This window comes from Xiphophorus maculatus, chromosome 17 (assembly GCF_002775205.1).
Source record: "Xiphophorus maculatus strain JP 163 A chromosome 17, X_maculatus-5.0-male, whole genome shotgun sequence".
Taxonomy (NCBI): domain Eukaryota; kingdom Metazoa; phylum Chordata; class Actinopteri; order Cyprinodontiformes; family Poeciliidae; genus Xiphophorus; species Xiphophorus maculatus.
The window spans coordinates 10,982,162-11,008,807 of record NC_036459.1 but is presented as its reverse complement, the minus strand read 5'-3'; the positions used below and the strand labels follow the sequence as shown (position 1 = coordinate 11,008,807).

General features: G+C 40.9%; 1 protein-coding gene across 10 annotated transcripts in view; it reads right to left on the bottom strand.

Annotated features, from left to right (window-relative positions):
* Nucleotides 1-2,429: 2,429 nt before the first annotated feature.
* The window catches only part of foxp2 (forkhead box P2), a 114,578-nt gene continuing 90,361 nt past the window's right edge, over nucleotides 2,430-26,646 (bottom strand). For 9 of the 10 annotated variants that reach the window (XM_023350078.1, XM_023350077.1, XM_023350079.1 and 6 more), the window contains 9 exons: nucleotides 23,402-23,489; nucleotides 21,797-21,880; nucleotides 17,941-18,151; nucleotides 16,565-16,668; nucleotides 16,346-16,447; nucleotides 14,036-14,157; nucleotides 13,264-13,333; nucleotides 12,132-12,436; nucleotides 2,430-6,891 (listed from right to left, as the gene is read on the bottom strand). In XM_023350078.1, the coding sequence (XP_023205846.1) occupies nucleotides 6,747-6,891; nucleotides 12,132-12,436; nucleotides 13,264-13,333; nucleotides 14,036-14,157; nucleotides 16,346-16,447; nucleotides 16,565-16,668; nucleotides 17,941-18,151; nucleotides 21,797-21,880; nucleotides 23,402-23,489 (1,231 nt within the window). In that variant the 3' untranslated portion in view covers nucleotides 2,430-6,746. The remainder of the gene's footprint in view (nucleotides 6,892-12,131; nucleotides 12,437-13,263; nucleotides 13,334-14,035; nucleotides 14,158-16,345; nucleotides 16,448-16,564; nucleotides 16,669-17,940; nucleotides 18,152-21,796; nucleotides 21,881-23,401; nucleotides 23,490-26,646) is intronic. The other variant, XM_023350085.1, reaches the window with a different exon arrangement.

The following is a 26,646-nucleotide window of genomic DNA, read 5'->3' as shown; positions in this document are numbered from 1 at the left end:
AAATTCCACATCTGTGTGTTAACAGGTGGGGAAAGGGCTGGAGTTTTGTTATTCTGGTCAATGGCAATTTCTCTAGCATCACATCAAAAGAACTTCAAAAAATAGGAAAGATTGGATTTAGATCAAATACAGTTTCAAATCAGCATTACCTCGGAGCTTGGTGAGGTCCATTGGTCCATTGGTCAGGTGGGTCGGTCACAACCAACCCACATGACGCAAGTCTCACAAACAAAGCCTCGCAGCGCGTTGTTTCTATGTAAACATGACTCCATTAGTGCACCATTTCTACCGGATTTTCACAATATATCAGCTACTAAATGGACAGAGGAACTAACAAGTTCATGTCATCATCTGGGAGGAGGTTACTAGTTTCTCAGTCACAAGCTGGTTGCAAACCTGAGGCCAGCAGGTGTCAGTCAGTTATGGTAGATCTGAAATTTGGTTTGATGACGTCAATATGAGAAGCTACAGACTGATATGAGGAACCAAAGAGCTCTGGAAAGGTAAAGGCAAATCTTCTGAAGTTGGGATATAATTAATTTAATTTCACATAATTATCGCTGTAGAAGCCATTTGTTTGTTAAAATGTTATGAAATATATATTGTTCTATTTGTTGTTTGTTGTGAATGACGTAAACTCACAAACGAACGAGGTAATTAGTCCAACGTTTAGAAACTACAGCGGCTGTAATGCGCCACAGCAAAGGGAAACAAAGGTAAAATAACCTGAACAGGTGATCAACTCAAAACCACTCATATATTTTTACTCTCTCTGTCTCTTTGTAGTTTAAGCACACCTGTTACCGTGGCAACCGCCTGCTCCCCGCAAGACGAGCAAAGATTACGTTAAAAACATAACATTCAGTCCGTTACGATATCAAGTTTCCAGGCTTCATATTTATGTCTCGATTATTAATCAGCGCTTCCCTGAACACAGCGATGGTTGATTGAATAGCTGTACTTGGTGCTAACGTGGCTAACACGAGTAACAGTTTAGTCCAAAGCCTTTTCTGCTAAAATAAAATCTTTAGTGTATGTCAGATACATTGACATACATATGACACATTGCATATTGATCTGTTTAGCTAACGTAAGACTGTGTAGCAGACAGGATTCAAGGTGTAGAAGTTGTATCAGTTCTGCCATTATGCTGTACTTAGCTAACGGGAAGCTAACGGTGTTTGTGAGACGGCCACGCACGTGACCACGTAGAATGAGCATCAGCCAATGAAACGCGGCCCCTCTGGTAAGGTCCAATGGACCAATGGAGTGAAGAGTGTAGACTTGTCATGTTCACAAACTTACCACATCAGTTGACTCTTTAGCACAGTCACAGTTGCAAGCCGTGTTGGTTTTGTTGTTTTTGATGTGTTTCCACGGATGTTCACGCAGTTCTCAAATTTTTACACGCTTGTAACCTGCAAACTCGAACATTTATGTTCACTTTGGTTGAGTTCACACTTCATGGAGGGTGTCCTCTATGGGTGCAGTGCGAGTTTTAGGACCGGGCCTTGAATTAGGGGGTGGGCTTCCGCTACACACTCTTCTTCTGCTCCCATCTAGTCAAAAACGCCAGATTTGAGTTGAAGCGACACCTACTGCTTTAAAAAAAAAACTGCATGCCTGAAACAAGAGGAATGCGTCCTGTGAGATGTTCCCAAGACATCTCACGGGCAAACTGGCTTCTTAAATAATAATAATTAAAATGAGTAAGTCTTTTGAACAGCTTTTTCAAAAGAATAGATAAATTAGGCCTGTTTATGTCTTTTTCAACCCAAAATATTTTCCAAACTGTTAGATATTGTCCCTTTTTAAACAAAGAGAAAGTGTAGAAGGCTTCTTTCAGGAAGGAACTGACTGGCATTGCACAGCAACAGGTGAGGAAGGGGGGAACGCCGTGTTACTTAACGCTCCACGGAGCCATGGAAAAGTCAAAACAGTCCGGCGTTTTCTCTGGCGACTAAATAAACTGACTTGAAACCACCGAAAAGTAACCAGCCTGTGCCTACTTCTGCCAAATTCACTGCATAGGAATCCTTCTTAGGTTTGTAACTTCTCCCAAATCCATTTCAAAGCAGCATTTCCTTCTACACTGGGACATGCTTGTGCTACATGAAAGCAGTGGGCTTGAATCACACACAGGCTAAACCCATTACAGGTCCAGAGGGGTGAGCAACGCACTACCATGTCCCGCTCCTCTAAACAAGGCTCCAGCTGCCAGAAAAGAAGAAGAAGAAAAAAAAGTGCAACACATACATCAAATTTTTATTATTATTATTTTTTATCTCTCTGAAGTAGCAGCCCCTGAAACCTTAAATGTGTAATGCCACGCTAGATTTTCATGGCTGTGCCTTTGCGGAATAAAAGATAAATGTGCAACAGTGGAGAGGGAAATGATTTACTCTCTGATGCTGGAGGTAGTCAGTTGCTTTTTCAAATTCCAAGTTTTGGTCCTTTATTTTATTCAGCAGTGAAATGCCATGAATACAGAAAATAATGTCTGTTACAATTCTCAACCATGACCTTCTAATGTCAGGGAACCTTTAACATATGGACACAGTACACAGGAATGAGAAGTATAAAAAAAAAAGGGTTGTTGAATCTCGATTAAAGTAAAAGAGAATAAGAACAAAAAAATCACCAATTACATAAACATATGTTTGCTACAGTCCCAATTTACTGTATACATAGGGGGGGATCATATTCTCAATTATTAGAGAAGGATAGCAGTAGAAAGGATACATGACTCAACTGCCAGACATAATGCTTCATAAAGTATGCACAGAGGTACAAGCAATAAATACACACATTAGGTTAAAGCCTTACAGCTACGCAAAGCAGATGCAGAAAAAGCAGGTTTGCTATTCTTAGCGAGCAATGAGAGAGAAACAGTAAAAATTCAGGTAAGTCAGAAAAGAAACACAGAACTCTCTTCTTTTTTCCCTCTTAGAAAAAAGTCTGGTAAATTTCATGGGTCCACCGACATTTTTTTTTCTTTTTTCCTTTTTACATAAGTATGCACAGTTATCAAAATACAGACAAAAATCAACCCAGAAAATCCAGACAATCCTAAAATCTAGTGGAGGAGCAGATCGCAGTTCTGGAGGTCTTTCTGGTATTATGTGCAAGCAACTATTTTAGACTTTTTTTTTTTTATTTTACTTAATTTGTACAAAACCCATGCAAATCTACAGGTAATATGCATTCTGTGGCTGACAGGTTTTATCCCTCTGAGGTAATGCACTCCTATGCATTGCAACACGTAGGCCATCGTCCCGATGAGTTTTGTTGTATTTCTTTTTGTTTCCAGTCCACCAAATGATTTTTAGACATGCATTTTTAAAAACACAATATTCCCCTTACAGGTAATCTATACATTATCATTCTACAAATGTTTGCAGACAACCTATCACAATGCGACTCCTCCGTATATCCTGACGCAGGGAATGTAAACGTTGGTTTTGAGCCACATCCTATGAAAGACAAGCAGTGGGGAAAGTGGGACAGCTCTCGAAACTCGTGCAATCTGTTGGGGTTGTTCTGAAGTTGTTGTGCAGAGGTAGAAGCTTTTGGAAAGCCATTTTTGGGGGGGTGTGGGGGGGTGATAAGTGGGAGAACCTTTTTTTTGTTTTTTTCCTTTAAAATGAAAGACGAAGCGCCCTTTTTATTTGGTGTGAATAAGATTATTAAGAACGTCATTTCTATCCCTCCCTCAGGAGTCGGCATTGTGACTCCTGGCCTCTCGACGCGGCACCGGCTCTCGGGTGCGTGAGGATGTGCCTACAAGCAGTGCTTTTGTACAGTGTGTGTTTTCAGCTCTGGCCCTGGCAACTCAAAAGCAACGGACGCACAGTGCGGTTCCGATTTTGGTTCAGAACGAAGCTTAACGCGTCGCTCGTTTAAAAAGCCATTATGTATGTGAAAGACGGTAAAGCTGACCACCTGGTCTCTGTATGTCTTCATGCCAGACTCGAACAGGGCATGAGTGTGAGTTTTACGGCTTATCCCGTTCAAGAGGAGGCAGAATTTTGTGTAACTTTGGTTTACTGAAAACAGAAATGACCATTAAAGCAACAACACTTTGGGAGTCACTTTTCCCCTTTACCATTTCGTACCAACACATTGTCATTCCTAACTCTCCTGTCTCCCCTTTTCAATACATAGCTACGGCACGTCTGAACTGGACGTGGACCGCCATTTTGATAGGCAAGCTCAGCACTAGGCCATCACAATCACTATGGCTTCCAGACGATCAAATAGAAACTAAACTGCTATTTGGATAAAAATAAAACAATGAATTCCAAGCCAAACTCGAGCTTAACTTCTCCGTTTGGGGTCTTTTACATGTCCTGACTGTTAGGATGTAGTAAAAAGTGGACTTTGTTGAACTGCCTTTATAATTGGAACATCCTTCATCCCAAAATTGAAATAACCATTGCAAGATATGTAAAAAAAAAAAAAAAAAACCCTCCCCGTCATGTCTAAAGCAACTCTGCCTACCAACATGGTGGCAACAAAGTTCATGGATGGATGAGTTTATTTTCAGTTATTGTTCAGTAAATTCCATAAAGTGTGAACATAAAATGGTTAAAAAGTGTCAACTCTCACTTGTAATTTGATTCAATTGCATTCTTTTCCCATTGTTTGTGGTTGTGTCAGCATTTTGCCAGTTGACCCATAAAATGCAACCTCCTGCTGGTAGACACTGGAGTCAAATAACCTCACTTCCTTACAGCAGACTATGAGTAAATTAAATAAAATAACTTTTGGTTATCAAAGTGGATACAAATTGGTGTATGGTCGATACAAAATTTCCACCAGCGATGGAACCATTTTGGTCCTGAAAAAGTCGTGGTGCGAAACGATCGAAACTGCAAAAGTACGAAATGGTGAAGGGGCGAAATGACCAGCACTCAATGCAGGCTTAGAGGAAGAAAACAACAGGAAGTACTTCTTCTTCTATAAGTACAAAGTGTATCATAAAAAGCTGACCACCTTTCCAGATTACACTTGTGTGTATAAACCTGTAAAGTTTCAAATCCGTAACCCACATAATGAGAGCTGGATGAAGTTAAAGCAAATCTCACCTAGAAAAGGTTACCTTAGATTTTCCCCTTCCACAATGGCTATCACTGTTTGCTTTCCGATGCTAACCAAGCCACATTATTTCATATTAACTTGAAATTATGACTTATTTGGCTTCACTAGATAGTTTTCATGTTTGGTTAGTAGTGTTTTCAGTTTTTTTTTTTCTTTCGTTTTGACGCAGCTCAGAACAAAAACCGCCACGGAAGTAAAGACGTGAACGCATTCAGACGGTTCCACCTAAAACAAAATGGTATCCAACAGGTTTGTATACAAAAAAAACAACAACAATGAGTTTCAATGTGTAATGCATAACAAAAAAAATAAAAAATTAACATAACCTTCACAACATCAAGATGTTTTTGCACTTCTATTGAATACACAAATGTTTTATTTTGGTCATGGTCCACTTTTATGGTTATTTCACAGACAGAACGCCTGGCAGAAGGTAACCGGAGTAGACATGTTTTTTTTATGAGTTCCCAAATTACACATAAAGAATCAACACTCGTTTCTGCTCTGACCATCTTTGTATAGGGCTAAATGAAACAATCCCAGAGGTTTTACCAAGGTAGTTTGTGGACAGAAAAAAAGCTTCTCTTTGAACTAGTTTAAAGTCACAGAAGGTGAGACCAAAAAGAGGAGTTTGGTGGCTTCTGCCTGTAAGCTATTGGCCATTGCTAGAGTTTGGCTTTGGTTTTTAGCTGTTGCCTGTCACTGTTTGCAGGTAGACAAAGCTTTAGAACGCCGAGGTAAGAAGAGCAAGAGGAAAGTTGCGCAGAAATGCATTCGTTTTTGTAAATGCCTTTTTTTTTTTTTTTTTACACAAACTGTTATTATTTCTCCAACTTCGTTTTAGACTTTTAATCACAAACACATAACAGACTGGAAGCCAACTTTTTTTCCCTTGTTTTTTTTTTTTCTTTCTTTGTTTTTTTCTCAGAACAGTTGCGAAAACAGTCTTGGTACTGCAGTTGTGATTCGAGGGATGGCATTTACAGTTGGTGGTGTCTATAAATCAGATCTGGAAATTAACAATGGTAAAAAGAAAAAAAAAAAAATAAGAAAAAGAAAAAAAAAAGCTAAAAATAATATGCTGATTTTAATAATAGTAGCAACATACAGGCAGTGACACAATTTTCCAAGACTACTCCTGTGCAAATGATAACAGAGCAACAATTTGAATTGAACCAGCAATTGTCTCTAGACATCAACAACTACTGTGGGTTGGGTTATTCACAAACATAAAACGTCTTCCTTTTTTGGCAGTATAGGAGGCCGCGAGCTTTCAACAGAACATGATTTGCTTATTTGTCTCATGTTTTCTCCCCCATCCATGAGTCCATCATCCTTTCACTGTATGTGGCCACGCCACCCCCCACATATAACAGGTCTCAGAGAGTTTCTTTTTCTTCTTGTTCTTCTTTTTACAACAGACATCTCATGTCTGTCATGTTTGGGGAATCCAAAAGGTCTGCAACAAAGAGTTCCTCTGGACTGGTCTCTATCCGGATACATGCTCAATAAATAGTCCCAGTGGTGAGAAAGAGAGTCAGCTGTGGGTTCTTGGACGGTGGAGTGGTTTTCTAGCCTTGGAGGTCTGTGTAAGAGAAACAGTGCGGTAGAATGGTGGGACACATTGACCAAAAATCGTATCCTAGTCACTCCAGGTCTTCCGATAGGTTCCCTTCCTCCAGCTCCCGGTCATCATCAAGTTCCGGACTGTGATTGGCCGTCGTCACGAGTGACATCGGACAGTCGTCGTCATCCATGAGGAGCGGCTCCTCTTTCACATGAACAGGTGGCCTGTGAGGAAAAGGACATAGGCACCTAGATGTCAGATTTTTCAAATGTTCTTAGACAAGCAATAGTCTTTACTCAGAAGCTAAAGGAAAACCATTCCGGTGATCCATGAACTGGTAAATATCATTCCCTTTTGCTGCATTGGCTGGTTTCCAGTATTAAAGTCTACCAAGGTTTTAGGGAGCAGGTCATTCTGTCATTTTGCGCATCTGTAGTTTTGGTTATTGCATTTTCAACTTTTTCTTAGCAACCAAATGCCATTTCTCATCTGATAACTAATGAATTAAACTAACTAATCAAACTCTCCTGTATGGAAATCTGATTTTGTGACTCAAATGGTTATGTAAGGTCAATGTCCAACTAAAGCAAATGGGATCATTTGCTCTAGTTGGATAAATGATCCCATTTGTCCAACGGGAACAAAGGGGAGAATTGACAAAACAATACGCAACAATATTGCGTATTATTGTATACACAATATTCCTCAGATGAAAAATATATGAATATAGTAAATTTTACATGCTTTATGACAATTAATTATGGGCAATAATAATTACAAAACCATAGCTACCAAGGTAAATAAACCGTTAGGTACATGGATTTTGTGAAACAGAAAGTAGGAAGGGAGGAAATTGCAACTAGTATTTTGTGAGTAAAAATTGGAGTCGGTTCAGCTCCGGTTCGGAGGCCTTTTGATGATACAGACGAGAAAGTGAAGGAGTGGTGGAGTTTTTCCTGTCTATATGGAGCATAGAGTAACATGCCACTCCCCCTTATCTGTTGTTGTGTATTCCATGTTTGCAAGAAAGACAAATTTAGCTATTTTGCTCAAGTTGACAAGATGGCCGTAGGCTAGCTACCTATCCAGATTGCCCAACTCACAGGATATCAACTTGTTGTATACAAATGGAATACTAAAAAAGGGGAAATATTCACTACAAACACTCTGAAGACACAACTAAATTCAGTTAGCTCTATAACTATAACACTTTTTAATGTTCTAATCATAGAAGCAGACAGCTTTTCTGCTTTTGCTTCAACAAAGACATTTGTCTAAAACCTTGCGTGTATAAAAACAACGAAATTGAAGATATTTACCTAATATCATCTCATAGGAAGAATCTCTTTCCAACCCATCCCCTGTTTTACAATTTGACATTTTCTTGTAACAAAAAACAAAACAAGTGTGACACGCATTATCTGGTGAAAGTAAAAACCATGTTGTTTGCAAGACGCTAATTCGACATGATGCCTCACGTCTACTGTAAGTAAGCACATGAAAATTGCATGAAAAACACGGCCCCTGTAAGGCCGATAAGCTGTGATGTTCCAGACATGTTTGGCATTTAAAAGTTTACTGATGACACCAGGTTGAAATACATGAAAAAAAAGGGGTGGGGGGGGGGAAACAGGCCACATGATAAATAATGGAGAATTTCTCATCCCTGAGCCCCCTGGAGCAAAGGCAGAGGAGAGGCTTTTTTTATCTAGTTAATAGAAAGCGCAGCCAGTCGTTAATATGCAGAGGCTGTGGCGTGTCGCTCCTCAAGAGGAAAAACCAGCAGCTTGCTTCTGCCATTAATCAACTTCAGCCCCGGCAGTTCGCTCGGACACCATGATACATGTTTTTAACTCTAAATGGATGAATATCTTTAGCCACTGTCAATAAGCGCTGGGCAGGAAGCAGCACAGGACGCCTTTTTTCCTTCAGAACAACACAGGAGTGGGTGCAAAAAGAAAGAAAAAAAACTGCTGGGCAGCTAACAAGAATAATAATGCTGTCACACACAAACAAGGCATAACATGATCCGGGGCCCTAGTCGGGGAGAAGGGTTTGTGCAACAATGATAAATCTGACAAAACCTAATTATTTCTGACACATCGGATGCATCAGAAAATCCCCGTAGACTCGGAAAGAGGAGAGGGAGACTTATCAGGCGGCGGCAACGTTAGGATGCGTCTCTCCTGGGCTGCCTTCATCAGCGGGGGGAGAGACAGGGCGCCGGGGCCTTTTTGAATTTGAAAAGAATTTTTAAAAGGTACAGATGACTTTAATATTCAGAGCCAAATACTGTAAATTAATATTCTGATGTGGTCGGGATGAGAAGATCTTAGCAGGATTCGAGCCGAGCGATGAATATTTCTGTTTCTGTCCTGCGGATTTACAGGAACGGAGGTCGGGGCATTGGAGGGGGCGGAGGGTGGTCGCAGACGAGAAAAATATCAAAACGTAACACGGAAGGGGAAATTCAGCGAACCCTTTTTCTATTTTCACACACATTTAAATTGAAATATTTTGACGTCAGATAACACAACGAGAACACACCCCTCGTTCTCGCTTTGCGAGAAGATCCTGATTCTAGTCATATCAAAAATATGAGTGACTCTTCACTATTAAAATAATCCTCATTAGGATGTTTGGATGCTTGACAAGAAAAAAAAAAAGAAGAAAGAAATTACGAGCTGCTGTATTCGCTTTCGGCTTTCCAACGCTTTATTAAAATATGTGGATGAGCCATTTAGTGCCTAATGGCTGGATGCCATTATCGAGTCACTCAAGGAGTAAACGCCGGCCTGAAATGCAGCGTAATAAATACGCCGAGATGCCTGCTCTCATATCAATTGGAGATTAGCACTGGAAACCAGGCGGAGGTAAAGCCAGGGATGCAAATAAGGTCATTAGTCCAGGAGGTTGATGGTAGGAAAAGGAAAGGGGCAGAAATAAAAGAAAGACGTTCATCACACCAATGAGAGGTGAACACGAAACAATTAAAAACATGAGACAAAACGGTATAACTGGGCCTCGACATATTGTGTTGAGCATGAGAGAAGTTGGAAGCTCTAATTGTAAGTTCAGGCCTTTATGGTTATAACAGCTACCACTTCTTTTAAGCAGAACCCCTTAGGGTGAACATGAGTTTATTACACATGCATACTTACACATACACACAGCCAGCATGGCCCAGGGCAAGCTGGTCTGTGGTTAAGCAGACATCATTAACCTTTAGACATTTAGGGGAAGAGGAGGTTTGTCTAACTGCTGAATGGACTCAGTTGTGCTGACGACTCTCCTCCCAAAACAGGTCTTCGAGGTGATGTACTATTTAGTTTAGTGCTGCGAGCCGCTCTATTATTTAAGCGCGTACAGCGAAAAGTAGCGCCGGAGAACACATTTCTTCCATTTCGAAGGTTGTTGTGGACTGCGTGAAAAAAGGGCAGGCTGGGAGGGCTGGGGCTAGATGCCTCTCGTCCCCGATAACAACTCGTGTCAGTGTCGAGACGACGAGGCCGCGGAAAGCAGAGGGGGGAAGGAGAACGGGGAAAAAGTCTGCGCTGTCCTGTTACTGAAAATTAAATGACCTCAGGGAGTGCAAACACTGGGAGTCTGTCAGGAGCATGGCAAATTTGCCTCACTTAGCACCCCCTTTCAGGAGAGGTAAACACGTCTAAATATATTAAGGTATGGACGCTTCCTTTCTCATAAATACATTTACTCACATGGCAGTGGGAAGCATCCTTTATCCATTACACAAATGGTTAGCTAATGTTGCAATGGAGGCTTTGATAGGCAGCACATAAGAAGCGTTAAAAGGACATCTTTGGTGTGTTTGTTTCAAACTGTAGCCTGTGTGTGTGTGGGGCTTGGATGTTTCTGAAAGTCAAGCACAAACACTCTCTCCCAGCTACATAAAGAGGAGATGGAGATTAAAGTAATTAGTGCTATGCTTGCTAAATATTAATATGAACAGTCCTCCATTAAAAAAAAAGCAGCTAAAATGTACAGAGTGGTTTGATCACAAGGTTCTATATATAGACTCGAACTGTACGACCACAAAGGCAATAAAATCCCACTAAAAGAGAGAGGAAAGTCTGCTCACAATGCAATCCAGCATACAAATTGAGCTCTGCCCCGAGGTCGGTGCCAACTAAACAGACACTGATTCAGGGGGTTAAATGTCAGACAATTAGAGCAACATAGAGCAGGAGGTGGGCGCATGGAAGTGGGAAAGGCAGCTTCAGCTTGCATTATCAAACAAGAACACTTACAGATCTGTAAGGTGGAAATTGGCACGCTTTTATCGCTGTAAAAAATTCCAAAGCATTTAAACGCAACATTTATTTATTTAAATATTTTGTACGTATTTAGCACTGTGGGCGAGAGGAGATTTATCTTGGTGGTTACAGTGCAATTTAGTCTACACATATCTTTATAAAGTCATACTGTTAATGTTACAAGGTTGAAAAGCAGTTCCTTGCAGAAGTAAGTTTCCCCATCGAACTGTTTCTAATTCTGCCATATTAGCCAAGAAAGGTACATGCTTTACTGCTTTCAATGTCAAATGTAAGAAATTTTCTTTTTAAGGATTTTTTGGCTCTAGTGGTCTTTATCTGACCACTAGAGTGCATTAACAGGATAGTGAGTTATGATGGATAGGGAAGACATTCGACAAAGGTCAATAGGTCAGGACTCGAACCCGTGAGCCTTACATGAGTACATGCGCCACCGGAGCGCCCCTCTTTGGTTAATACTTTGTAGAACCTCTGCTCAGTCTCAAGGGTTTGCAAGCTCTTATGTTTTTATTTCAGGATTGTCTTGTATTTGACTTCATTCGACTTTGTTTCTGACCAGATCTCCCATCCTTGCTCAGGAAAATATCCCCACAGCATAATCCTGCCATCACCATGCCTTATACGGGGGGATGGACTGTTCCGAGTGGACAGACATGCAGTGTCAGCTTTCTGCCACAGAGATCATTTTGGATGTAGTCCACAAAGTCCAATCTTAGTCTCATTTTATCAGGGCGTAGAACTGCAAAAGGGAATTCTTAATGCTTTTTTTCCCTTTTTGTTTTCACCCAGTCAAAAGTTCAAATTTGTGGAAAAGATCAATAATAGTTGTCAACAGACAATCTCTGAACTCCTTTTGTTATCATGGACCAAGTGGCTGCTAGGTCACTTCCTAGTAGGTTTTGCAGCCATGTTTCTTTTCCATTTTTAGATTGTGAATTGATTATTTTTTTTGTCTATTGCTGAAGTTTTTCTAGTCTCCTCAATGCATGCTGCACTCTTCAAGCTTTGATTTGAAACCAATCATGCTTTGCGTTCTGTCAATCTAAACAGGAAACTTCATTAAATACTTTGTGGTTCTTAAGTAAATGTGAAAAAGCACATGGATATCCCTGTGGAGGATTCTTAAGAGTGCAAAACTAAACAGTTGTGGCAATTTCTTTTCCTCTACTCACATGTGTACTGAAGGGGAATATCCAGGACTGCTGTGTCCGTTGGTGTCCAGGTGGTCGAGTGAGCCGTTGAGCTCCTCGTGGGCAGACTGCAACATGGTCGGGGGGCTGCAGCTCAGCGTTCCTGGCGGGCTGATCCCCAACAAACCCGGCGGACTCCCTCCCAACAGTCCGGGCGGGCTGCCGCCAGTCGGTCCGGACGGGTCACCACCAAGCAGGCCATGGCAGCTGCCGCCCATTGGCCCCGCGGCGCTGCTCATGAGGCCGGGGGTCCCCAGCAACGGCAGGGAGGTCTCCGCCAGAGCAGCCTGCAGAGACGGAGAAAAAAAAGGAACGAGAATGAGAGAGAGAGAGAGAGAGAGAGAAGAGGGCACGGCCTGGTGAGGGTAAAGGTAAAGAATGAGGGACGTGTGACTATTAAGAAGCAAGAAATATGAGAAGCATATGAGGCATAATTACATGAAATGTTGGGTGAATAAATGGCTTGCAAAGACAGAAGGTATTTAGTGGCTGAGAAGCAGTGTGAAGAGTGAAAAAAGAGACAGCTGAGGGAATAAAATGATTTACCATGGCAATTACTAAAATACAATATCCTTCTCTTATTATGTTGCAAGAAATCTTTCCCATGTGTGGAAAGCTTGCAGATTACCTCCCAGTAACTGCCATTCAAATGCCTTTGTGTGGAGTGGTTATGTATTAATAAAATAATAATAATAAAGGCTCCCAAAAACTTTACCTCAAAATAATAAAAACTCCTGACACTTTAGCCTGCTACGCATTAAAGTTATATACAGTGATTAAATTTTTAAAGTTTTTGCCATGAGCACCTCGCTGGCGTACACTATGAAGCCAAATCATTTATGACAGCTTAGATAAATATTAATGCACATGCCCCTGCATTTGCACATGCCACAATCAATCTAAGGTGGCTGCAACAAACTGGGAGAAAGGGGAGGAGAGCGGGGAGAGGGAGGGAAGACATTCTGCTCGGTTTGACCACAGGGTGGCCTTCTGGGTCTAAAGGTGGAAGGAAGAAGGGAGGAGTGGAGGAAGCGTGTGAGAAAGGAGAGAAAAGGGAAAAAAAGAATAATGCTTCCGCTTTATGCTAAATGCAGGAACTGATGTGGAGTTCTACCTGTAAGCTGGCGTTTAGCGCCGTTCCGTAGCCAAGACTGGAGGGAAGGTTCTTCACGAGAGATGGACTTCTGAGGAAAAAAACAACAACAACAAAACAAAAAACAAATTCATATGTAAATGTTGATAATGCAATGCTTGACCTCGTCTTTGTAACATAGTTTGCAGTGCCTTGCAGAGAGATTCACTTGCCCTGGTAATTTTAGGGAAATGGCACACTGTAATATAATTGTCAAACTTTGCAAACTATTTAAATTAATCCACATTTTCTTTGGAGTTTCACACATTTATATCACAAACTCTAGTTTTGAAAATATCCATAAACTGCCACACTACGACATAATTGGGGTTTTGTCATTTGGTCGGAAACTTTGTAAGGTTTTACATTTCTTTCTTAAAATAAGAATCTGAAAGGTGTGGCGTCCAATTGTAATAAAACCCATTTACTCAGAAACCCTGAAATAAAATCCAATGCCGACGGAGAAATGTTTAGACGAGTAATGCCCAATATTGTGTAATTTACAATTATATGGCATGCATTGAACAACATTATGGAAGAGCCATAAGAAGTCTGATTTGGACACAACAACTGTGGAATAATGTGGTTAGTTCAGACAAAAACTCAACTTGTTTTATTCCTTTCGTTTCACAATTATGTTTTGGGCCACCCCATAAAATCACTCATATTACATTAAAGTCTGTGGCAATGTGTGAAAACCTTCAAGAAATATTAGCACCTTTGCATGGGAGAAGGTAAGTGGCGCTGCCCTTACCCTGTGATCTTCTGCGACCTGCGTTTCTGGTACTCCACCTCGTCCACCGTCCACACCGCCCCCTTCACGTTTTCGACGCGCACAAAGCACTTGTGAAGACTCAGGTTGTGGCGAACGGCGTTCTGCAGAGAGAGAAAAAGACGAGCGCAGGTCAGGCAGGATGAGGTAAAACAAATCATATTCATTCATTTTCCATCATGAAGAAAAGGGAAAAAAAGAAAAGGGCCTGGAAATTGATTTTTTTTTTTTTTTTACATTTTGAAGAAATTCTTAACATTCACGCACCATTGATTTAATTAGTAAAAATTGAGTGAGAGTGAATGCTCTTACAAGTCCTGCACACAGTACATATCAATCAGAGTAAGTAGGCTAAAAGGAGGTAATCAGCATAGCGAATGGCTTATGGTGGTGACAGAAGTGGTAATGCCGGCCTTGATAATGGTGATGTCAGTAACCCTTCCTGCTCCAGAAAAGCAGAGCTCTTAATGGACACATCGCTTTAAAGATGACAGTACTGAAAGAAAAAAGAAACTGTCTCCCAGAAGGCCTGGTATCATTGTGTGAGACGAGGCCAATATGTGTGTTGGCGAGAGGGTTAGACATCTAAGATGTCCAAATATTCTTCTTTCCGTTTCACATTTTGAATTTGCCGTCTTAAAAATTAAAAACAGCAGAATTTGTGCATGAATTAAAACCCGAGGAGGAAAAAAAAAACTCTAGAAAGAAAATTATATGACCACATAAGCATGATTAAAGCATGCATCAAGCCCTACAAATAATAACCCCGGCTTTAATATCCCTGTCTCTTATATTTATCATCTCCCCTTAGCTTGGTGTGTACAGCTCTTTCTGCAAACGAAAGGAATTCAAAAAAAACCTCATAAGCAGATCTTGCATCTGACCTGAAAATCCCATGATTTGATTGATCTTAATGCCCATGGCTCTGAATATGATAATTTTAATATTAATGAGCAAATGAGCAGTTTTATTATGCATGCTATATAGTTAGAACTAATAAGCTTCTGGGTGAGAGAAAAGAGAGAGAAAGGGAAAGTGGGATAGGGTGGGGGGCAGATCCCTCTTTTGAGATGAGACGAAGCTGTGATATTAAACTACCTTTCATTTCTTTTTGCTCTCAATACTTACAAAAAAACCCACATTCACTCTGTTAATCAAATGAGAAGCCCATCGCTGATCACCCTGCTAATGCTTACAAAGGGAGTCGTGGGGCTGCAGATGTAAATAGATCACCTGGAGACGTTTTTAAAGTCACTGGAACAATGGGACTCGTTTTGGGGGGGAAACGGCCGGTGAAACCGGTTTTAAACCAGCAGAGGCTCTGATGTTTTCCACGGCAAAAGACATACCCTGTCAAAACAGTCTTACGCAGCAAAACGTGGTGCGCTACTGTACCTAACACACTGGAAAAGGGCGCTGATCTCTACGCGTGCCCCCCTCGGATTGGCGATCACACACCCGTGTGCTCATTTGCATCCCAAATCCAAATTAATTCACTTTGCTAAATCTAGTGCCGCAACACATCTTGCATGCTGATGAGCGGCTGTTGGGAGTTTTTCCCTCCAGTCCTCTCTGTGCAGCCACAAAGGCTAAAAGAAAGGAAGGGGGAAAAACAAAACAAAAAACAGATGACACGGAAAGGGAACGTTGAAGATTCTGGCTGGGATTCCTTTATCAGCACGCAGACACACTCCTGGCTGAAAACGCGTTCTGCGGGACGGACATTTTTCACCATCTTTGTGCAGCCAGACAGGACCATAAAGTTGTAGCGACAGACATACAAATGGGGTCCTTTTGTGCAAGTAAATAAAGAGTGCTTGCCTCCATGACAGGCCTATTCTCACTTTCTGCACCCCTCCCATCCTCCCTGCTTCAGTTAACCCCTTTTCTAGGAGTCAGTTTATGCATTTGTGCGCCAGAGAGCTGGTTAACGGGCAAACCAGCCACCCTTCCTCACAATTAACCAGTGATACGCGAGAGAAGGTGGTTTCAGGACCAGGAGGAGGGGTGTATCTCTTAACAAAAGGTGCTGATGATGGAGTGGCTGCTGTATAATTAGGGCGTCAAAGCCCTCTCCTCTCTACACCGGGCCTCCGCTATTAATTGCACCAAATTAGAAAACGATACGTGGGGGGCGGGGGGAATGATTCTTCCAGCTGTCATTTCTAAACAGAAAAGGCGCTGTGGTGGAAAAATAAATAAGAAGAAAACAGAATGGAGAAGTGCTGAGGAATAATTCAAGCCATTTTCACGTTTTGCACTCGTAGGGAGCAAAGTGCAGAGCAGGATTACCTTCCAGGTTGCAGCGTTGCGCCGGAAGTACGCGAACGTGCGCGTGAACCAGCTGTAGATTTCGTTAAGCGTTAGCTGCATGTCTGCGGAGTCCATGATAGCCTAAAATGACACCAAACAACGATCACGCCGGGCTCGGTTGAGAGTGACAAAGCCAAGAGAAGGTGGAGCAATTAATTCAAATCTAATCAGGCGAAAGTTAATTTATTTCCCACTCACCTGTCTTATGAGGGTTGCGTAAGTGAATGGCGGCCTAACATCTGCATTCTTATAAAACTCGTAGTTTGGGGCAATCTCTGGAAAAATAAATACTGTGTCACCACCTGAAATAATTGGCAAATTTGATACCTTTAGGTGCTGAATTTGTTCAAGGTTTCATCAAATTAATACTGGGGAGGGGGTGAGGATGGGTGTGGGGGTGAGGCAGGGGGAATGATGTTGGACAAAGAGGGTGGGGCGGGTTGAAAGGGAGGGCACATCAAATCAGCACTTTCCATGTCTAACAAAATGCATTTTTAATTAATCTCTCTCGTGAGAGACATTAAACGCTTACACATCCATATATGAGATCCGTGTAGTTAGTTAGGGTGAAGTTGAATAATTTATGCTTCTTCACACTAAACGCGTAAATATAAACATCAAAGACGGGTCGTTTAAAATGCAAAAGCTTAATACATGGGATGTCCTAATGTAATAAATATTGTATTTTTCCACCATTATTTGAACTTAATTAACATTCATGCAATATTTATGCACAGAGGAAGTTCTTGTCTGTTTACATTTAGAGTGATTAAATATAGGCTTGCTTTTATAAACCTAACAGACTTCTCAAACACGCCTTTGTGATTGTGTACATCTGAGATGTGAGATGTGTTTCAAACTATTAATTGCACTTAGCGTTGAGGCATGGCTGTAATTTTCTGTTTCAGCAGTGATTAAATTTTAAATTAAAACTCCGTTAAAATGAAACAAAAGTCAATTTTATTCAGTTATTAAGTTAAATAACTGCGAGGCCTTGCAAGAATACTTCTACCGTAGAACTTTTGCACATTTTTGTCATGTTACAACCAACCATCACCTTGATCAGCTTCCCCATTGATACTAAAGAGAAGCATCCCTGTAGCATAAAGCTGCTACTGCCATGTTTTAAGTGTATTTTATAAAATTGACCAAACCAAAGTAGTAAATAATTGTGAAGTAGAAGGTTTTTATTGAGGGGTACCAGTGTAAAGAGGGTAGATTACAAATAAATGTAATTCACTGCTTTTGTAATATTTTTGACAGTACAGAGAAAAATGGCTCTGCAAAATAATAACTCAGAAGTGGTGACTAGAAATGAGAGAAAGAAACTTTTACTGGTAAAAAAATAAAATAAAGTGCAAACCATTAATTTTCCTGCCACTTTATAATCACACATAACTTTATGTTAGTCTATCACACAAAATCCCAATGACATACAGTATATCAAAAGTTTTGGATGTAACATGACAAAAAGTGGGAAACTTCACGGTTTAGAACGCGCAAAAACACATCCTGGCTGCCAGTTTGATCTGAGTGAAGTGGTGCTGTGTGCAGTGCTGAGTAGTTGGTCCTACCCGACGACAAAGGCATGGAGTATTTGTCCGAGTGGCGCCTGCGCATGGCTCCCATGCTGGGGACGTTGGCCCCTCCCAGTACTGACGGCACCTGTGGCATGGCCGCCATGGGTGTGATGGGGGCTGTGGGCGTTGTGGGGGTCTGAGGTAAGTTTGGGGGCGACGTCGAGGGCAGGTTCTTCGACATAGTGACGCTCGACACCAAGTTGAGCTGCGGCGGGGAGAAAACGAAACGCGAGTCATGACTCATGATGTGGGAAAGAGACACACACACACACACACACACACACACACGTAAATGTGGGTGAAAGGGGGAGGCGGAAGGCATCGTTTTGTGGTTTCCCTGACAGATTTGAGCGTCTGCGCCGCTCCTCTCTAACACAGCTGTGTTTCCACTAACAAGGCTTGTGGAGAGGAGCCAGCCCATCTCCACTAATTACAACCACCAAATTGTGTCATAAGAATTCTAATTAGAGCACGCTGTTCAAGATTATCCAACGATCAGCCTCCATGTTATCCCAGCCCCATCTCTCCTTATCTCTCTATTTATCACACTCTGCCTCTCTCACTCCCTCCCCGGCTATCTCACCACACTACAAACACTCATCGTTCTTAAACAGTGAAGAAACGAGCCCCTAAACACAGGTTATCTCTCCCTTGTGAAATGATGGATATAACCTTCTTGATAGTGACAGATATCTTTTGGAAATCTAAACGATTTTGGCATATAAATGCCTCTTAAAATACACTGTTAACTAAGTATTCAATAGCGCCTTTGACAAGGTATTCAGGTGTTTTTATTTTTATGTAGTTTTCAAAGTCTTTGAGACCTATCATTTAATCAAAGTGTAAAAGCATCTAAAGTCTATAAAAAGTGCAGGGAGGATGTGCATGGGAGAGAAAACGGACACCCTGAACAAGTGATAGTGGCAGTAGAGTGCTGTGGGATTGAGATCCTCACCTTTCACTTTTATTTGCATCCCAATATACAAAATGTGGTTGTAATTTGACACAGTTCAATAGATAAGAAGACATTTGCTAGGCATTAATACCATTATATTGATTTTGAAACTTTAGTTAAAATATCTCAATGTGTGCTGAAGATAAATAATAAACTATGGCAATGACAAGTCCTCTTGGTTGTTTTCTCATGCTTAGGTTGCAAAATTCAGTCTGGGATTAGGTTTAGATCTTAATTGAGTAATACAATAGTGTTAAAAGTTTGAAGCTGAAAAAAAAAAAGAAAACTACTTCTCCGCGGCCAGATCTCACTGACTTTACTAGGCTCATTCCCACCGACAGCAACATTCCTGACTGCTTTGATGTGAGGATTTAGAGAGTTGCCTCCTGGTCAGAATATCCCACAAACCCTGAGGTCATAGAATACTGATGGCAAAAGGATTTGCTGCACATGAAAAGAGGGTATAATTCTATTAAAAGCATCGCTTGATAGCTTGGCAGTTTAAATTTACTGCTGCACCAACGCTTGCATTGGCGGAACTTTAAATCAACAACTTTTTATTACAAAAAGGAGGGTCTTAAAAGCCCTAACTCAAAGTGACTTCCAGTGCAGAAGAAAGTTTAGAAAGTCAAAGTTCTTTCCCATGAGAAGCAAATCCGCGTGGACGGCTAGATGGTCACTGTGGACATAAACACTCTCTTCTGTGAATCTTTGTCTCTTCCGCCGCGCAGTGAGCGAGTGACGATCGCGGTAGCCGTCCGACTTGTCCGCTGCTTCTGTACTTGCTTCCCAAATCTCATATGAGAGGCTCTAACCGACTGGAAAATTCCTCGCTGACCTTTTAGTCCCTGCGCTAATTTAGCTGGAATGGTAATGACGTCGTTACATATTCAAACCAAATTGCCTTAATTGTGAGCCTACGAGTGGAATGCGTCCACATTGAGATCTCTGAATTGAAGGCGACTTGAAAGATGGGAAGCAGTGTGGGAGCCAAAGGCTCTGGGAGATGGAGAGGGGGCAAAGCAAAAAAGAAAAAAGGAAAAAGCATTCGGGGTCATTTGCTGCTAGTGTTGAAAAATATGATAAAATGTCAAGTTAGAGAGACTCTGGCAATGGAGAGGCGTATTAATAAGCTAATTCTGTCCTGGGTAAAGAAAGTTTACACTTTGTACCTGGTTTATGCGATGACAGTGCATTGTCAAAGTAGCACAGTGCAAAATAGCACATGTGAAGTGTGGCATGCATTTGTGTTCAGCCCTCCAGAGACGGGACTCTGGAGAAGTTGAACATACGTCTCACAAGATGTCAGAGCTGCAGATCTTTTGGGTGACGTTTACATCTAGAGGCTGAAATGTCTACCCATTGATTTTGGCATAAATAGGAAGATTAAATTAGAAAATGTTTGTAAGCTACTTTGAAGTGTTGCCACAATTGGATTTAGTTCTGTTGATCTACAACATCAATGTTTGATCGAAATCCAGTCTTTTGTTGCTTCAAACTGGTTTTCGTCTAATCAGAGCACTTTCTACCAGATGACAACCGTATTCCCTATATGGATGGTGGCAAACTGCTAATGGCTTCATTTGTCAACTTTTAAACTTTGGTTTTCTTTTGTTCACTCTTCTATAAAAGGCAGAGTTGCTATGACAGCTGTGAATACCTGCAGCTCCTCCAAAGTCATCTAGGGTTCTTGACTGCTTTTCTACTTGATCCTTTGCATTTATGCACCAATAGTGGTGCCTCTCCTACATTCTATCCAATTAAAACAAATTGGAATGTGTTTTAATATCTTTGCAAAGCACAAACATTCATAACATCTATACTATTTCTATTCCAACATCCCCCAATCAAATCTTTATCTTGTCAGACTTTAAAAAGTAGGGAGGTCTTAGAAAAATCTAATGACTTAACTGTTCGTTTAGGAATTTGGTCTGAATTACCCCCACCATCAAATGCAATTAGCTGCTCTTTCATGTGAGCTTTATGTAATGCAATACTTCATTAGCATCATTCATTCATATTCGGGCACGGATTAGAAGCTGAAAATTCTTTATTGGACGAGCTGGCGCCAAGCTGCTGGAGTTTTAAAGATGATATAAAAAAAAGTGCTACACAGACATAGAGTAAAAGAAGGGGACTCGGAATAATAAAAAGGGTTTGATTTCTGGTGGAATTATGGAATAATTATGCTATCTTATGATCGTCTACATTCTATGATGAGAGATGATTGGGAAAATGATTCAATTGAACGTAGGCACTTACTAAGCAGCATTAAAACGCTAACAATGTTTTGATGTCTCATATTTCAAGACTCCTAAAATTGAGGGGGGGGGGGGGGGTACAGTGTTTGCCAAAATGTATGATCGGGATATAAAATTCAAATATCGCTTGGATAAGACGCTTTCATAAGCGTTCCATTTAAGGGAAAGGAGAAAAAAGGCCAGGCTGAAATCACTTTTTCTTTTTCTGTTTTATTCTCCTGTGGTCAATTTTAGCTTCATGTCAACATCCCACAGTCTCCGACACTGAGCTGTTATTTTCTGCTGTTTGTTGTCAAAATGACACATCTTCTCTCCTCTCATTCCACTTCTGAGCGCTTCTTCGGCCACCGAGCCAAACAATCATCGGGAGCCAACAGGTTGTTTTGCCCTATTATAGCTATCACAAGGAAATTACTCCCGCCGTTTTAGCTGAGGACTCCGCCGCTCTGCCATCTAATACACTCCCAAACTCTATTGTCCTCTCACAATGCACAAAAAGCGATAAGGAGCACATGTAACTGTGTATTACAAATCCCATTCGCCTCCCTTTCATCTTCTGCCGCCCGCTTAAACTGTTCATTTTCGGCGATCGGAGGCAAGCGTGTTTACGGGAGGCAGAGCAATATGCACTCACTGGTTTGGGAGATGACTTGGGCTCTGAGGGCCGCATGTGCAAGTGGGTCATCATCGCCTGAAGACGCTCACGTTCTTTAGAAAGCTGTTAAGAAAGAAGGAGAGGAGAGAGTGCATTAGGGTGGATTAAAGAGGAAAGGAAAGAAGGAGGAAAGGAAGGAAGTAAGGGGAGAACAGAGCCAGGTCAGGCAAAACAAATAGCATTTCATCTTTTTGTCAATATCCGAATTTAGGTCAGCGAAGGCTTTGACAGTAACAAGGTGGTTGGCTCATAAATTAGGTGGTCCTGAGTGTCTGCTCAAAGTCCTGTGGACACTGTTAGGGGGATGGAACGCAGCCAGCAGCTGCCAAGAGGTGAAGGGGTCTCCCAAACAAGGTGCCAGGCGGCCCCGCCTCCCCGGTCCAGTTAGTGGCCCCAGCCGGTGCTCATCATCAATCTAATTCACCTGGAGTGACAGGGACCGGACCTTGTGAAAGGCGGAAAACCTCCCGCCCCTTAATAACACACACGCACGCAGAGCTGGGCCTCATTACAAGTGATGGGTATGGTGGTGAAAAGAAACAGAGATGATGGGGCTACAGAGTGGAGGAGCAAAAGAGTGCAAAAAGAACAAGACCTACAACGTAATCACACTGGGATGGCAACAATTTGCAATAAAAACATTTAAAATTGAGTAAAAGTTCTTAAGTTTGATGACTTTCAAGGACTGTAGCAAAGCAGAAAATTGAGTAACCAAAGGGCTCAACATATATTCTTAAAATCTTAGAGATAAATTCAAATTCTGGTGAACTAGAAGAGTCCAGTACATCTTATTAAAAGCTATAGGAGAGCACTACATAATGCTATTGTTAAAAAGCAGATGTAGCAACAATCGTGCCACTGATGATTCTACAAAATCAACTTCTTGCTTTTCATGGAATAAAACATTTATGTTAAAGGCAAATTTTTTCAACTTTTTGCATGATATTGTACTACTACAATAAAACGAGAATTTATTATACTTTTTTAAAATTATTATTATTAGACATCTTTGCCAAGGGTGCCGAAACATTTGTTCGCCCCTGTCTTTATTTGTTTCTAAAGGCAGAGCGGCGCTCATCTGCAGTGCTGAGTAATAATGTCACTCAATCAGCACTCTCATTATCTATCCAACATGACTTCTTAATAAGGTCACGCTCCACCTACTGAAAATAGTTCCCTCCTTTTGAGCTTTCTTCAGGTGCAAAGTGCAGTTAATTAACACAGCAGACTGGGAGAGATGCGCTTGCTATTAATTGGAAAGAAAAAGAAGGAGGAAAAAAAGACGGAAGCAGCAGAGAAAATAAAGCATGGGCTTAATTCAATTAAAACAGCCATAATGGCTTTCGTTGTAAGGCCCGAGGATTCCTTTGTTTAGTGGCTTTGTTGAATTCAGCAGGTCCTGCTTGTCTGGAAGTATTAAGCAAACCACAATGTGGCCTTTTCTCCTACTTGTGTAAGTTTCACAAAATAAAGTTTTGACTGCTGGAGTCGTGGCTACACTAATGTAAAAAAAAAAAAAAAAATACGACCATGTGAATTTACGCCATTGAGACATTATTACTAGCTTAAAATGAAGAAACTTACTTGTATTTCAAGTTGCTGTACAACTTGCATTTGGACTCTACACTGGGCTGTGCTTCTGTCATCGAGGGCATGCTCGCTGTTTAGGTGCCTGAAAGGACAAAAAGACATCCATATTGTAATTTCACACTGATATATTAAAAAAGATTGTACGTATGTTTGAATGTTTACGGTCTATTTGGGTATTGCCCTGTATTCAGCTTTCATCCATCAGCCACTCAACTCTGATCAGCAAGAAAAGTATCCCCACAGCATGTTTCTGCCTCCACCATGTTTCACAGTTATAATATATTCAGGCTGGCATGTACTTTCAGCTTTCCACCACACATTGTTTGCAGTCATCTCATATAGATTTTGGGATGTTGTTTTGCAACCTAATGTTGCTTTCATAATGCTGTTTGTTCACTAATATTCTCTGACAAACTTCTTTGGCCCTCACAATTACACAAATTCAGTGATCTCTGAAGCGCATTGCATGGGCAGGATTGTAATTATGAGTATCAAAATAAAAGGAGGTTAAAAAATAAACACATTGCACTTTTCCCACATTTTTATTTAAAACAACATGTTTGAAAACCTTTCTTTCCACCTTTCACCACTGAAGGTTTTGGTTGAAACCTGAAAAACGTGAAAATGTTCAAGGAGTTTACAGACTTTTTTAAAGGTTTCCCGTGGTACAGCTGTGAGAACTCGGTTTACCTTGACGAAAATTGTGGTGGATTATAATTACAGTATCAACTTCTGTTTTTATAATTTCCATACAGCGACAATTACCTATAGGATCCCAGTTAGAACCCATTGTTCCTATTTGAAATGAAGTAATTAGCAGTAACATGGATGGTGTGAGGCACCATTTTTAACATGACAATAGGTCTGTGCCAGTTTAGATGACGGTAGTGGTGGTGGTGGTGGCAGCAGGGTTTGGGAGGGGCTTCAGTGACACCCTGAAAGCTGCTTTCTTCTAAGAATAAAACGTGCTGGCCCAGCAGAATGGTTTTGTCCCCCTAATTTATTGAAAACAATACACACAATTTAACACGGGCAACATTTGACACACAAAGGCGGCTCTTCAGTTGAAGGTGCATTATTGTGCCACAGACATATTAAACGTATCTGGTGTGTTCGCCTCATTAGAAGGAAAAAAGGCGGCCAGACAGCCATAACAGTCAATGAAGGTTTTTGTCTCGATTGGATTTCATCTGTAGGACACACACACAAAAAAACTCAACCATTAAGATAGACCTCTATTCCAGACACAAGTACGCGGTAGCGCAAATATGTGGTGGAAAAAGGGTTCCTAAAGTGTTGTGATGCTGGGTAATGAGCCTCTATCTAAATGATCATTGGAGACAAACTCACAAAGCAAAGCTTTGAGGAGACATGCTTATGAAATGCCAGAGCTGCCACTTTATCTGCAGTAATTATAGGTTAGCTTGCAGACCCTTCAATGATCATTTACAGCACAGCCTCCAGTGCATTAGAGGGAGTACAAAATCTCTTCCTCTCTGGCATTCGCTTTATCTGAAAACACACGCTTGCTTACATTATCGCGAACACACACTTCCAGCACATATTATTCTCCGCTCCCCCCCCCCCCCCCCCACATCCCCGTCCCCCACATCTCTTCTTGTTTATCTGCAAAGCGCAAAAACAAGACAACTCATTGAGCTGCTTTCTCTTGGCCTGTCAATCAGAAGCCGGGCAGAACATTTGTAATCACAATAGTCCTGTACCTTTCAATTAACACTGAACACGCTTAAAAACCGTTTCATCTCGTCCCTGCCTTTGCTTCCCCTAACCATTTCAGGTTTTAATGCTCTGAAATGTTTCATTATAAATCAAGAATGAGGTGGTATTAAAAAAAATACAAGCAGAGGTAGAGAGAAAAGTGCGTGAGGGACAGGACTGGTGGATTTCCACCAGCTCTGTGCCTAATTGCTGTTTCAGAACACGCATGCAAAAAAAAAGGGCGGACGGGGTGGGGGGGGCATTTCATTAATCATTTAATCACGTCCCTCGCAGGATGAGGGAACTAATGTTGCAAATACCCTTTTCATTTCACTGCCCATAATGCTATCTTATGCACTTGATGTATGGTGTGTGTCATGAATTACAGCTGCTTCAAAAGCACAGAGATGGCTGCTCGCTGTCCCTGAAGATACCTCATTACAAAACAAGGGAAAAAAAAAAGAAAAGAAAAAAAAAAGATGTGCAAAAATCTTTTATCGAGTCTACGTCTCATCCGCAAGCAGCTTCGTTTAGTTAAGTGTGCACGTGTTTGTGTGCGCAAGGCCTCACGGCGGTCCTGCAGACAGTTAGGGCTTCGTACATTCAATTTCACTGCTGGCCAGTTAGCAAGGCGATTACAGGAAGATTACAATGTGCGTTTATAAAATATTCAAATGGCAGCATGTTCTGCTGAGCATTAATAATGCCAAACAAAGACAGAAATGAAGGAGAAGGGGGTGGGCAGACACACAGGACAGGAAGAAAAGAACATGACAAAAGAAAATCTAAGGTAGTGAAAAGGGGAAGAAGAAGAAGACCGCCTTAGGTTTCTAACCTGTCTGAACAACAAAAATGATTTTAGTCACCGTCTTTCACCTGATATTATTATTTATTCTTAACAATTGTGCCAACTGTGGTGTTCAGCTCCTTTACTCTGATGGCCTTAACCTCACCTTGATAATGGTGATTCTAAACAATTTTAGGATTTTAAACAATGATTTCAAAAGAAAACAAGAATGAAGGGAAACAAATATTTCTAACAGAAGAAAAATACATTTTAAAAAATCTGAAAAGTGTGGTGTGCACTTTTAATAGCCCACCTTACTCCAAATATAAAGTGCCTCTTTATTTGCCTTACTAGTAGCCTGATATAAAAATGTATTATCCTTTAATAAACCATGTATTTGAGAGATAGTTGCAGCTAAACATAAATATCAAGAAGTAAAACATATATATATATATATATATATATATATATATATATATATATATATATATATATATATATATATATATATATATATATGTATATATAATAGAAAATAAGTCCCCCCCCATCATCAGGCATGAATAATGGAAAACTGGAGAGGAAAGATGGCCAAGGCAAAGACTTCTGAACACATGACACTAAATATTAAAACAAAAAGATGTAAAAATAGACACTGAGGGAGACACAGCTGTTGTTTTTAAATCTCAAAAACGATCCTTTGTTTTGTTAGAACCTGCGGTTTGTCTTAAAG